Below are 15,016 nucleotides of genomic sequence, written 5' to 3' on the forward strand. Positions count from 1 at the left end.
AGTCACTTCACTTCTCCGTGCCCCAGTTACCTCAACTGTAAAATGGGCATGAAGACTGTGAGCCCCCAGAGGGACAACCTGATCACCTCATAACCTCCCCAGCGCTTAGAGCAGTGCTTTGCACATAGTAAGCGCTTAATAAAATGCCATTATTATTATTATTATCATTATTACCCGAACTCCTCCTCAGGGCTAGAAGGCAGGCAGGAATGAGTGGGTGCATATTTCAAATTTATCCCGAATCCCTCAAGAGAGGTACCAGAAAAGGTTTCATGGCATGGCCCACTTCCTTGACCCAGTTTGCCGAGATAAACACCAGGACACCTACCTTCCTTGAAACAAAAACATGCCACCATCTCACTTTCAGGGGAAGCCATCCTCACTCCAAGTCTAGAAGTAGTTAACATGCGCCGCACTTTCCAAATGATCTGAGCCCGGGGGAGATCAGAGCCAAGGCTCCCGGGGTACTTTCAGTGCCAGTAATGGATGTCTTGATCTCCAGCACTGAGATATTAATTACTGAATTAGATGACTCAGTGTTGAATTTAATTCATGTCAAACCTCTTCGATGAAATATCTGAAGAACCTTTTCTTGTAGCAAGCCAAATCCCTGAAGCCAAAATATGCTGTTTCCAGTTTTTAAATAAACATTTGAATAATATGAATTATGTTGACATTTATAATCCGCTGATTACATGTAACTCTGACTCATGATGACTTTCAATACTTATTCAATCTTTTCCACACGGCGCATACTCTATATGCTCACATGATCACCATATAAGCAGCTTGAACGATTCCAGCTGTCAAGGAATAAGGCAATAAAGTATATCCCATCTGCTATTCACCTCACCATAACTTCGTGGGTAGACGGGAGGAGAACCGATGACAGCAGGCTATCCAAACAATTGCTTGCTGTAGGGTGAGCTGAAACTGGGAAACCAAAATTAGAGGAAACCTTTTTAAAGAGACAGTAAAACAGATCTCAGACAATGCTGAATCTCACTAAACAATAGGGGACAATTGCCCCAAATAGACCAACATGGTACAGTAAAAAGAGTAGCTCTTGAGCAAATTATTCCAATGGATCATGAGGCAAAGAGGCGAGAGAAAAACACAGCTCCAAAAGAAAGGACGGTCCCTATAGGTTCACGATGGGGTCAGGGCTATTATGTCCCACAATGACTTATTCAATCACACAAGCATCCAAGGGTGAATTTTACCATCAGTGGACAGTAGCATCTTTGAGTATGAAGGATAGATTACATAGGAGAAGAGGGAGAGAAAGAGATCACACAGAACAATTTTCATTCTTATACACCTTTATTGTGATGAGCAATTATAATTGGCCACAATTCATTTTAAGTGCAATGCTAAATGGGTAATACTGGAGCATAAAGCAGGAGCACATTGGTTCCAATAGCCTCCAACTTTGACAGTTCCAGGCCACAAGCCAAAATTAACTGACCCACTATTCACGGCAGGCTCAGTTCAGGACTGAACCTAAGAAATCATCTTGACCCTCTCCCTGCGATGGTGTTTCTAATGGACCCATGATTCTCCTGTACAAAATACATCTGTGAAAAACACCCGAACTGCTTCTTGGTTGAAAATCTCCATTTCTGCACAAATCCCCAGTGCCAGCTTTGCCTAATAGAAAGATGTGGCAGATGAAGACGCGACTGAGCAAAAGAAGGCCGTACAGAATTTTTGTTCTTTAGAGAGGGAAAGGCGCAGAGTCTAATCAACCAATTGATACGTGCTCATATTTGGCTTGAAATTAGGTTTAAAAAGCATTTAGTGTTCCCTTTGGGTAACGAGACTCACACACATACATATTTCAGGTTTTTGAAGCATTGCCACTTTCAAGTGTAGTCCGTGAGTATTGGTGCTTTATAATATATAATATATATATTATGTATATAAAATATAGACTTTAAAACTATAAAAGTTGGTTGCGTGACAGCAGATTTTGGTATAAAAAAATGTATTCTAAGTTAGCTGGAGCTGGACATGGAAATGACCAAACTGTGTCTGGCTGCCCGTCTGGATAGGGTGGATCGGAATGTGGATTTTATGAGGGCTAGAGTGGCCGTTGCCATTGAAATGTGTCGCTGCCAAAGCACACCGGTAATGGCTCATTCATTTCCTCACAGGAACACTGGAGGGTACCATTTGTCCATTGCAATTCCCGGAGATCTTCTTGCCCCCTTGTCCTCCCCGCTCAACATGGTCTACAGACTGTAAGGTCCTCTAGACCATAAGCCCATTATGGGCAGGGAGTGCATCTGTTTGTTGTTGTACTGTACTCTCCCAAGCCCGTAGTACAGTGCTCTGCATACAGTAAGTGCTCAATAAATACGACTGGCTGACTGACCCCTCAAGAACTCATCTCAGGAGTAATTAGCCTTCTCACTTTTGGGAAGGAGACCACACTACTTCTGTTTTAAGATGTCTCTTCTCTGCCTCTTGAGCCCTTTTAAACTCAAGTGGCTTTGTATTCCAATTTTTCCGGAAGTCTGCGAGGGAGGATTCTTTCAACTACCACCCAAATCGCTCTGGGCGGTTTGGCTAAAACTCTAAGGGGGCCCAGGGTAGTAACTGCTCTCCTTGAGAACGATAAGACTAGCAACTTGGATCAAGGAATTGGAACTCTGCCCAAGAAATATCAGCTGGTATAGGCTCTAATTGGACATTGAACTGTCTCCTCCTTCTCTTCAGGGCCCTGGAGAAGACTGGAAGGCAGGTGATTCTTATAGGGCCATTCCTCTACCCAACCCAGATGGAAGCATTTACAATCAGCAAGAGAACAAGACAGCCAGCAAAATACGTGATTACAGCATGGCCTAAATGTTTAGTCCTTTCTTTGACCGTGTTTACGATGGGCTGGAGTGATACCACCACATCCAGAAGTATTAACTGAAAGAGATCGGCAGCAGCGGTGCTTCGTTCGCTGACCAAAGACACCTGGGCTACTAACTTGGGAGAAAATGAACATTGGGACTGCACCCTGAGGGAGGGAGAGAGCTGAGCACTCCACCAGATGAGCAAAGGTTCCTCGGCACATGATGTTCTTTGCTGAGTTGAGCGTGAGAAGTAGCTGAGGACACCTAGGAGCCAGGGAGATGGGGTACACAGCATCTTGACAGGAAGAAGAAGACGAGACAGTCCAGTTCCAACTCCACTATCTAAGATGACAGCGGTGGCTTTAGTTTTCAGGAGCAGTCTCATTAGCAGAGGTGAAAGGAAAGGGGCCAAGCACCTGGCTGATCCTTGAAAGGCCTTAACAACTCTGTACTGGGTTTCCTCCTCACCTCACAGCTGACTGTGAGGACTCCTCACCTTAGCACAGCTGATGATGCCAGCCTTATGCAGGCAGAGAACCAAGGCTCTTTGCTATCAACACCTAAGAGTGAATTTGCCCTTTGTGGGCAGTGATGGAGTTGGGTAGAGGGAGAAAAATGGACTTCCTGTGATCTTGGGGCCATTGGATGGGGCAGAGTTGACTCTTCCCAATCACATTTCTTTCAGGGATTTTTTTCCCCATTCCACTCTCATGCCTACTTCGCCAGTTACTCAGATAAATCAATCAAACAGATATTTCTTGGGCCAATTAAGAGACACACTCATAAACCCAGCCTCTCACATTTCAGTGTTCCATGCAAGATTGCAATAGAGTAAAACCTTTGCTGTACTCATAAATCTGTCTCTCCTAATAAAAATAACATCTAGACTTGAAATGGTGCTTTTATTTTCCCAAAGCGCTTTTCCATTACTGAGCTACTTGGGCCTCGCACCATCCCTGAGAGGTAGGGAGATGAGGAAACTGAGCCACAGAGAACTGACTTTCCCCAAGGGCAAGCAGCAGATCAGGGGCAGAGCCGGGATTAGAATCCGGGCATCCTGCTTCCCAGGCCCATGCTCTTTCCGCTAGACCATCTGCTTCCACGATTAGGCCAAGAGCCCTCCAGCGTGATAGCTGGGATTCTCTGGAGACAGCCTGGGCCACTCAGGTGACCAGAGGTGAGGAGATAGAGGACGTGGTGGAAGAGACTGAAATGCTAACTGTCAATCGACTGCTGTCCCACTCTTGGGGTAGCTTTGATGGCAGAACTAGGGGCTCCAAACAGGGTCTCCCTGGTACACTCCAAGATTGCTGTTAGATTGGTACTCGGGCCACAGCCAGATTTTTCTCCCTAAGAAATGATCCCCAAAAGGACACTTGCTCTAGGCAAACTGGGCTGGTGAGGATAATTCCATCTCAGCTGGCACTTCCCGGCCATAGTCCAAAGAACAGCCCGGGTAACGGTGAGATAGCTACCTCTCCCGAGCTGGTGAATGTCCTCGATTAGAGAGGGCAGGCCGGTGGGGGCTTCTCCCTCCCCTCTGTTGGGTCTGGGTCCGCCAATGCTCAGGACAGTGATGAGGACATTCACCCAGCAAGGAGCTGGGCTGCTTGCCAAGCCCCTGAGCAATCCCCCAAACCAGGAGGCAACAGCAGTAGCATCAAGACATACGCAGGATGGGGATCTGCAGCCATTTCAGCCGTCCAACTAAACGGCTGGAATGAGGGACTTTGCTTCCCACTGAAGTCCCCAGAAAATTTCAGAGTTAGAAGAGGGAAGACAACCTATGCGGTCATCTTGCCCCCCGCAAGAATAGTTTCCAAGCTGCACTAAAGCTCATTCCACACACGCGGGGATAGGGAGGAATTTGGAAAGGAATGGCAAATGGCTTAACCATGAGGCTAATACCTGTGCCTGTTGCCAAAGTGAGACACCAGTTGCCCATCTTGCCCAAGTGGCTTTTGAGGCTGCCTAATTAAAGGCCACTTGCATTGGGGGTGGGGGGGGACCAAGGTAAGCATAGCTGGAGGATAGGTATTACTTGTGTTTGATTCATTTTAGCCAATTTCAACAGATACCTCTACTCCCAGGAGCTGCAGGATGTGAGGAGAAGATGAACGCACAGTGAGGAGGACAATGTTGTTACGCTCAGGCGGAGTTTAAGTCCACGGACTTGGGATGAGCTTTCCTGGAAGCCAGCTCAGACAGCTTCTTCAGGCGTTTTTTCAGCTCCAGCGGAAATTTCTCGTAGCATTTCTTGCACACTGGCTTCATGTCAAACTCCACAAACTTGTTCCTTTTGGAGAAATGGCAGACCATTAGACCTGCAGTTCTGGCAGGGTCGCTACGGAACAGCGTTCATTATAATCCACTGGGCAGTTATCCCTTCTAAGACTATTTTTGGCAATCTTCTCTTTCAGTTGCTTTCCAGAGATATCACACAGGCATTTTGATTTTTCATAGTTTTCTGGCTGGAGACCTTCCCTCACATTGGCAAGCATTCACTGTGTCTGCCTGTAAGCTCTCCTTGACTAACCCTACCAGTTTTCCAAGTTGCCAGTTGCACAGTGTTTTACCCGCTCTGCCCCTATATACTCTTAATACTGTTGGATTTATTGGGACATATCTATAGTGATTCTTTGGGTGGCTTTTTACCCCTACCACTTTTTCACTTCTGCCACTCGTCGACTTGGGCGTGTCACAATTTTTCTGTGCCTCGGTTTGCTCATCTGTAGAAGGGGGATTAAATACCTGTTCTCCCTCCCTCTTAGACTGTAAGCCCCAACTGAGACAAGGACTGTCTGACCTGATTATCTTGGCTGCACCCCAATGCCAAGCACTGTGCTTGGCACATAAATAATAAGCACTTGAGGAGCAGCGTGGCCTAGCGAAACGAGCACCTGGGTTCTAACCCCGGCTCTGTCAGCTGTCTGCTGCGAGACCTTGGGCGAGTCATTTAGCTTCTCTGTGCCTCAGTTACCTCATCTATAAAATGGGGATGGAGACAGTAGAGTCCAGCATGGCTCAGTGGAAAAAGCATGGGCTCTGGAGTCAGAGGTCATGGGTTCAAATCCCGGCTCCACCAACTGTCAGCAGTGTGACTTTGGGCAAGTCACTTAACTTCTTTGTGCCTCAGTTACCTCATCTGGAAAATGGGGATTAAAACTGTGAGCCCCCTGTGGGGCAACCTGATCACCTTGTGACCTCCCCAGCGCTTAGAACAGTGCTTTGCACATAGTAAGTGCTTAACAAATACCATCATTATTATTATCATTATTATTATTATAAGGGACAGGGACTGCGTCCAACCTGATTATCTTGTATCTACTCCAGCGCTTAGTGCCTGGCACATAGTAAGCCCTTAACAAATACCATAAAAAAGCACTTAAAGACTGTCACAATTATTATGATTGAAGGTGGAGACTGAGTTTCTTTTAACATAAGCTCCCATAAAAAGTGCTATTTACCCTGAGGGTACCCAATCAATACTCATTGGCTCACCCACTGACCAAAGACTAGCTAAAGAGGTAGGATCAATCACTCAATCAATCAATCAATCAATGATATATGTTGAGCGTGTACTTTGTGCAGGATCAGAAACAACCAAGTTGCAGAATGTAGCCAGGCTCCTGGCACCGAAGATATGCCTGCCTCAACCCAGCTACGTTAGGCAGGGCACATGAGGAGAAAGAACGACAGCAGGAGACCCAGACAACTGCTGAATGGCAAGCAGAAATGGGGGGATCAAAAGCAAGGAGTGAGGGAACATTTAAAGGACACAGAAATACAAAGCCTCAAAGCACGCTGCATCCCAGCTGAAATCTGAAAGTCCCTCTCCGAGGATAGACTGGTGTGGGGCACTGACTCAAGAAAGGAGTAGCTCTTCTTCAGCAAAAGAGGAGGAAGGAAGGAGCGGGAGACAAGGAGGCAAAAACGGCATCGGGTGCTGTAAATATCAAACATGACAACACAATGAGGGGAAGCCTTTTGGAGTAGATAATGTGGTCTGGATTGTGGGTCCCACATTGGCCTTTTTAGTCACGTGGGCACTCATATGTGACTTGCACCGTCAGTGGCATCTAGCTCATTTTCCCAGTAGCTAATTTCCAAAGTCATTCTTACCGCTACTCCTAGAGAAGCCAAGAACTGAGAAGTACTCTTATTTCCCATACTTCAGACTCCAAACTTCGTTATATGCCTCATTCATTCAATCGTATTTATTGAGCACTTACTGTGTGCAGAGCACTGTACTAAGTGCTTGGGAAGGACAAGTCGGCAACCTACAGAGACAGTCCCTACCCAACAACAGGCTCACAGTCTAGAAGGGGGAGACAGACAACAAAACAGAACATGTAGACAGATGTCCAAGTCATCAGAACAAATAGAATTAAAGCTGTAGGCACATCATTAACAAAATAAATAGACGAGTAAACATGTACAAGTAAAATAGAGTAATAAATCTGTACAAATATATACGAGTGCTGTGGGGAGGGGAAAGAGGTAGGGCTGGGGGGATGGGGAGGAGGAGAGGAAAAAGGGGGCTCAGTCTGGGAAGGCCTCCTGGAGGAGGTGAACTCTCAGTAGGGCTTTGAAGGGAGGAAGAGAGCTAGCTTGGCGGATGTGTGGACGGAGGGCATTCCAGGCCAGGGGAAGGACGTGAGCCGGGGGTCGATTGTGGGACAGGCGAGAGCGAGGTACAGTGAGGAGGTCAGGGGCAGAGGAGCGGAGGGTGCGGGCTGGGCTGGAGAAGGAGAAGGAGAGAAGGGAGGTGAGGTAGGAGGGGGCGAGGTGATGGACAGCCTTGAAGCCGAGAGTGAGAAGTAACACAGGACCACTCATTTAAAATCTGCTCCTACTATCAAACTGCCACTAAACAGTTCATTTTTTTTAGCTGACAAAACAACCTTGAAAAAGCTGAATTTCCAGTGCTCAGGCAGAGGCTTCTCCTCACACCCGGAAAGCACCTGGTAATGCCAGGAAAACTGCCAATTTCTGTGCCTTCCAACCTACGCAAGAAAACCTTCAAGAAGATCCTATAGGAGACATTTTGTAGGAAAATTCCTAATTGTGTCATCCTAAATCTGTATCGCTAGTGCTCATTCAATCATATTTACTGAGCACCTATGTACAGAGCACTGTACTAAGCACTTGAGAGAGTACAATGTAAGAATACATTGGACACATTCCGCTGACCATGAGATTACTGGCTAGAAGGGGAGATAGACATTAATAAAAATAAGTTATGGGTATGTACGTAAGTGCTGTGGAACTGAAGAGGTGGTGAAAAAAGGGAGCAAATCAGGGCAATACAGACAGGAGTGGGAGGAAAAGAAATGAGGGCTTATTTATGGATGGCCTCTTGGAGGAGATGTACCTTTAATAAGGCTTTGAAGCGAGGGAGAGTAATTGTCTGTCAGATATGAAAAGGGAGGGCGTTCCAGGTCGGAGGCAGGATGTGGGCGAGAGGTTGGCGGTGAGAGAGACAAGATCATGGCACAGTGAGTAGGCTGGCAATAGAGGAGCCAAGTACGTGGGCAGGGATAAAGCAGGAGAGCAGCAAGGTGAGGTAGGAGGGGGCAAGGTGATGGACTGCTTTAAAGACAATGGTGAGGAGTTTTTGTCTGTTGCAGAGGTGGACAGGCAATGGCTGGAGGTTCTTGAGGAGTGGGGAAATATGGACTGATAAATTTTGTAGAGAAATGATCCAGGCAGCAGAGTGAAGCATCAACTGGAGTGGGGAGAGACAGAAGACAGGGAGGTCAGCAAGGAGGCCAATACAATAATGAAGGCAAAACAGGATAAGTGCTTGGATTAAAACGGTAGCAGTTTGGGTGGAGAGGAAAGTATGGATTTTAGCAGTGTTGGGAAGGTTGAACCGACAGGATTTAGGGATAGATTGAATATGTGGGTTGAACGAGAGAGAGGAGTCAAAGATAATGGCAAGGTAATGGGCTTGTGAGACAGAAAAGATGGTAGTGCTGTCTACAGTGACAGGAAAGTCAGGGGGAAGACAGTATTTGGGTGGGAAGATACAGATTTCTGTTTGGGACCTGTTAAGTATGAGGTGACAGCAGGTCATCCACGTAGAGATGTCTTGAAGGCAGAAGGAAATGCGAGACGTCAGAGAGGGAGAGAGATCAGGGCTGGAGAAGAAGATTTTGGAATCATCCGCAAAGTAATTGCGGTAGTTGAAGACAAGGGAGCAAATCAATTCTCCAAGGAAGTGGATGTAGATGGAGATTAGAATGGGACCCAGAACTGAACCTTGAGGGACCATGTGTTCCCTGAAATTATTCCCCTTCCAGAAGCAGACCTTTTGAAAGGCATCTGAGGAGGGATTGATGGAATCTCCCCAAGGCCCAGCCTTTTCATAGTTCCTGAGTTAGGGACTCAGTGCCAAGATGGAGGGAGATTTCGTGAAGAGTCCGGTAAAATTCCATTCTTTTCTTCAATTAAACAGTCATTCAGACCTCAAAGAGGAAGAGAGGGATGCACAAGTGCTACTGGGTAATTGTGGCCATGTGAAGGGAGAGCTGCCTGAGGGATCCTACGAAATTATGGCCTTGAGGAGGGAGAGCTGTCCGAAGGCTCCTGGGTAACTGCGGCTGTGTGGCGTTCCTCAACACCACCTCTCTCCTTGACCCCCTCCAATCTGGCTTACGTCCCCTATACTCCACCAAAACTGCCCTCTCAAAGGTAACCAATGACCTCCTGCTTGCCAAATCCAATGGCTCCTACTCTATCCTAATCCTCCTTGACCTCTCAGCTGCCTTTGACACTGTGGACCAGCCCCTTCTCCTCAACACGCTATTCAACCTTGGCTTCACAGACTCTGTTCTCTCCTGGTTCTCCTCATCTCTACGGCCGTTCATTCTCAGTCTCCTTTGCGGGCTCCTCCTCCCCCTCCCATCCCCTTACTTTGGACCCCTTCTGTTCTCTATCTACACTCACTCCCTTGGTGAACTCATTTGCTCCCACGGCTTCAACTATCATCGCTACGCTGATGACACCCAAATCTCCATCTCTGCCCCTGCTCTCTCTCCCTCCCTCCAGGCTCGTATCTCCTCCTGCCTTCAGGACATCTCCATCTGGATGTCTGCCCGCCATCTAAAACTCAACATATCCAAGACTGAACTCCCTATCTTCCCTCCCAAACCCTGTCCTCTACCTGACTTTCTCATCACTGTAGACCAAACTACCATCCTTCCCATCTCACAAGCCCGCAACGTTGGTGTCATCCTCGACTCCACTCTCTCATTCACCCCACACTTCCAATCCATCAGCAAAACCTGCCGGTCTCACCTCCACATCGCCAAGATCTGCCCTCCCTCCGCACATCCTCCAAGCTAGCTCTCTTCCTCCCTTCAAAGCCCTACTGAGAGCTCACCTCCTCCAGGAGGCTTTCCCAGACTGAGCCCCCTTTTTCCTCTCCTCCTCCCCATCCCCCTGCCCTACCTCCTTTCCCTCCCCACAGCACTTGTATACATCTGTACAGATTTACTACTCTATTTTACTTGTACAAATTTACTATTCTATTTATTTTGTTAATGATGTGCATATAACTATAATTCTATTTATTCTGACAATTTTGACACCTGTCTATGTGCTTTGTTTTATTGTCTGTCTCCCCCTTCTAGACTGTGAGCCCGTTGTTGGGTAGGGACCGTCTCTATATGTTGCCGACTTGTGCTTCCCAAGCTCTTAGTACAGTGCTCTGCACACAGTAAGCACTCAATAAATATGACTGAATGAATGAATGAACTGCCCAGAATCTGAGGAGGGGCTAAGTGCAGCAGATGGGTGGATTGCTAAAGAGAGTTTTCCAATTCATTTCAGATCAACCCCAACAAAATCCCACATGGAGGAAGACCAAATCCACTATAACAGGAATTTCCTAGGCTGCCCCACCTCCAGCTGAGGAGCTGGAAATAGCTTTAGATGAAATCAACTCAGATGTTGGTAAGGTCTGAGAGCTCTCAGACACCAGAGATGCTACCCCATGAGGCTAAATTCCCATACTTTCTGTCTCCTGTTCCCCTGAGCCAGGCTGGCAGTTTGCTAAGCATCCCAGGAGGTGCTGCACTCCTTGCGGCTGGAACTTGGTTCAGAGGTGCTGGTGGAGGGACTCGTGGTTCAGTATCTTTACCAGGAAGGAATTTTGACCAAGAACCACATTCAGGAAATCAAATCCCAGACCACCGGCCTCCGGAAAACGATGCTGCTGCTTGACATTCTTCCTACTACGGGACCAAAGGCATTCGAAACGTTCCTAGACTCCCTACGGGAATTTCCCTGGGTAAGAGAGAAACTGGAGAAGGCTCGCAAAGACTCCCACAGATGAGGTAACTGAGGCCCAGAGAAGTTAAGTGACTTGCCCAAAGTCACACAGCTGACAACTGGCAGACTCCAAAGCCCGTGCTCTTTCCACTGAGCCACACTGCTTCTCAACATGATGCAACATTGTAAGAATTGATTGTCACCTGTCGTCATGTTTTGTTTTGTTCGTCTCCCCGTTCTAATAATAATAATGGCATTTATTAAGCGCTTACTATGTGCAAAGCACTGTTCTAAGCGCTGGGGAAGTTACAAGGTGATCAGATTGTCCCACGCGGGGCTCACAGTCAATCCCCATTTTACAGATGAGGTAACTGAGGCGCAGAGAAGTTAAGTGACTTGCCCAAAGTCACACAGCTGACAATTGGCGGAGCCGGGATTTGAACCCATTACCTCTGACTCCAAAGCCCATGCTCTTTCCACTGAGCCACGCTGCTTCTCTAGAAGCAGTCTTCTAGACTGTGAGCCCGTTGTTGGTTAGGGACCGTCTCTATATGTTGCCGACTTGTACTTCCCAAGAGCCTAATACAGTGCTCTGCACACAGTAAGCGCTAGATAAATACGATTGAATGAATGAATACTACAGAATGGAATTCCCCCTGCTCTTGCTCCTTTTTTGCTTTCCTGGAGTCTGATCCCTGGCCTGCTCCACTGGAGCCAGATGCTGACCTTAAAATGAGTTGTAAGTCAACGGTCAGAGTCTTAAAATGGCTCATGCTTCCTGGGAGCTGGAAAACTGCACAGGGGTGAAGAGTTGGAACTTGTGACGTGCTTTGATGCACTATACTCCTCCTGGAATCATCACTATCGGGGACCATACGAGTGTGAAAAGAGGCAGCACAGGCCGTGCCCTTGAGGAACTTTCAGCCAATGAAATGTGATCCAAGGCACTTACGGAAAGCTGACAGGAGCGGGAACAAGTGGCGGCAAGTGTGAAACACACCATCCTTGAGCTCGATATGTGCCATCCCCATGGGAGAAAGGGCTTCTTTTGGGAAGCCACCGACTACTTACTTCAGGGTGAGCTTGATATTGCAGGTGGAACAGGAGAAGCAGTTCACACACCAGGCCTTGTTGAGAGCCGACACCACTGCAAAACACACAAGCCCGGGAATTCAACCCCCGCCCGCTGATGTGCTCTCAGCCTGAATACCGCGAGGCCAGATGTGAGGAGAGAACTGTCTCCCACTCAAAGGGCTCAACAGCTGCACAAATCCACAGCCGTGAGAGAAAAATCCCAAACGAGCCCAGAACACGTCTTACCGTCTCCCTCGATCACGTGGCTGCAGTTGTAGCAGACGTCTCCAAAGAGCTGCGGGCAGAAGAGACACAGCGGCAAGTTATTTCGATGGCAGTGAAGGGGACCGTCTTCCCCCAGACAACCAGCTGCAGCGAAAATGAAAAAAACCCTACACATGGAAATTCACAGATCCTGCAGAAAAAACCTTAGATATCACTGAATAGGGTCTCTCACTCTCTTCTCCAGCCCTCCAAGTCAATCAAATCCCAACCTGGCAAGCTCTTGGAAGGCATCTCTCTCTCTCTCTGTTTATTCTTCAGGCTCTCGCTACCTTGGATTCACATCTGCAAGCCCTCCATCAATCAATCAATCGTACGTATTGAGAGCTTAGTGTGTGCAATGCGCTATACTCAGCACATGGGAGAGTACAATACAACAGAGTTGGGAGACGCATTCCAACTTTGGTTCTCGCCAGGTTCAGCTGTGCACCACAGAGCGGGCTGCTCTTGCCATATTTACAGAATCCTTTTCTTCCAAACAGTTCAAAGCATTGCACATCTCAGCATCAACCCAAATCCTAAAGCAACAGGAAGGGCACAGGTTATCAAGGTACAGGTGACTCCTCGCAGGTGAGAATAAGGCTGGGGAGAAACCTCCTTTCCCTCAGAATACAGCAGATTGCATATCTAGAACAACCAAGTCCAAATTGAGCATTTAACACAGTGCTTTCTAACAAGCTTGTTGTTGCGGGAAGTGGAATGTGTCTACCGTCTCTATTTTACTGCACTTTCCCAAGCACTTAGTTCAGTACTCTGCATCCAGTAAGCCCTCAATAAGTATCACTGATCGGTGACTGATTGAGTGATCCAGTGAACCAAGGGGGAGAGCTGAAACCCCATTGTCCAACCCAGTGTTTCATTCGTTCATTCATTCAATCGTATTTATTGAGCGCTTACTGTGTGCAGAGCACTGTACTAAGCGCTTGGGAAGTACAAGTTGGCAACATATAGAGACGGTCCCTATCCAACAATGGGCTCAAAGTCTAGAAGGGGGAGACAGACAACAAAACATGTGGACAGGTGTCAGAATTGTCAGAATAAATAGAATTATAGCCATATGCACATCATTACCAAATAAACAGAATAGTAAATATGTATTAATATTAGTGTAAAGAGCATGGGCTTTGGAGCCAGAGGTCATGGGTTCAAATCCCAACTCCACCAACTGTCAGCCGTGTGACTTTGGGCAAGTCACTTCACTTTCATTCATTAAGTAAGAGTTCCTCAAAAGGTGGTCCTTTGAACAGGGTTGGGCCATGAGGAACCTGATTCATTCATTCATTCAATCGTATTTATTGAGTGCTTACTGTGTGCAGAGCACTGTACTAAGCGCTTGGGAAGTACAAGTTGGCAACATACAGAGATGGTCAATAGCCAACAACAGGTTCACAGTCTAGAAGTCTCACGGGTTCACAGGCTTAGATAGTGTTTTTCAAACGTGGCCCTTCAACCGTGGCTACCGTTTCCACCATAGCTTTAAGTGAGGGGGACGCTTCGCTTTATAGCCACTGGCCAACTGCAGCTGTGGCTACCGTCTGAAAAGCAAGCCGGTCTCCTCACGTACAGGGGTGGTGACAGCACTGGCTACTGTGAGGTGGTGATAGTGCTGAAGTGAGGAGCAGAGAGGAGTCTGGTCGGAGGAAGAGGACAAGAAGGAAGAAGAGGAGGATGAGGACCAGGAGAAAGAGAAGGATGATGAGAAAGAGGAGGATGAAGATGAGGACAAGGATGAGGACGAGGAGGATGAGAAGGAGGAGGATGAAGATGAGGACAAGGATGAGGACGAGGAGGAGGATTAGGGCAAGGAGAAGGACGATAAGGATAAAAGTAAGGACAAGGATGAAGACAAGAACAAGGATGAAGAGGAGGACAAGGACGTTAGTACAGTACTCTGCACAAAGTAAGCACTTAATAAATACGGTTGAATAAATGAGAAGGACAAGGAGGATTAGGATGAAGATGATGAGGATGAGGACAAAGATAAGGAAGAGGAGGAGAAGGATGAGAATGAAGATGAGGGGGAGGAGCGGGATGAGGACAAGGAGGAAGATGAGGAGGAGAGAGATTCATTCATTCATTCAATCATATTTATTGAGTGCTTACTGTGTGTGCAGAGCACTGTACTAAGCACTTGGGAAAGTACAATACAACAATACAAAGTGACAATCCCTGCCCACAACGAGCTCACGGTCTAGAATGGGGGAGACAGACATCAATACAAAGAAAGAGGCATTGATACAATAAATGAAATTATAGGTATATACGTAAGTGCTGCGGGGCTGGGGTTTGGGGCGGGGAGAGTAAAGGGAGCAAGTCAGGGAAATGCAGAAGGGAGTGGAAGATGGGGAAAGACTAAGTGGGGCTTGGTCTGGGAAGGCCTCTTGGAGGAGATGTGCCTTCCATAAGGCTTTGAAGTTGGGGATAGTAATTATCTGGAGGATTTGAGGAAGGGCATTCCAGGCCAGAGGCAGGACGTGGGCCAGGGGTCGGCGGCGGGACAGGCGAGAACGAGGCATGGTGAGGAGGTTAGTGGCACG

General features: G+C 47.3%; 1 protein-coding gene across 1 annotated transcript in view; it reads right to left on the reverse strand.

Moving 5' to 3' along the window:
- Positions 1-1,304: 1,304 nt before the first annotated feature.
- Positions 1,305-15,016, reverse strand: part of LIMS2 (LIM zinc finger domain containing 2) — an 83,227-nt gene continuing 69,515 nt past the window's right edge. The window contains exons 8-10 of the mRNA XM_038747825.1: positions 12,444-12,492; positions 12,195-12,270; positions 1,305-5,142 (exon numbers count right to left, since the gene is read on the reverse strand). Of these exons, the coding sequence (XP_038603753.1) occupies positions 4,995-5,142; positions 12,195-12,270; positions 12,444-12,492 (273 nt within the window). The 3' untranslated portion in view covers positions 1,305-4,994. The remainder of the gene's footprint in view (positions 5,143-12,194; positions 12,271-12,443; positions 12,493-15,016) is intronic.

This window comes from Tachyglossus aculeatus, chromosome 1 (genome assembly GCF_015852505.1).
Source record: "Tachyglossus aculeatus isolate mTacAcu1 chromosome 1, mTacAcu1.pri, whole genome shotgun sequence".
Lineage (NCBI taxonomy): Eukaryota > Metazoa > Chordata > Mammalia > Monotremata > Tachyglossidae > Tachyglossus > Tachyglossus aculeatus.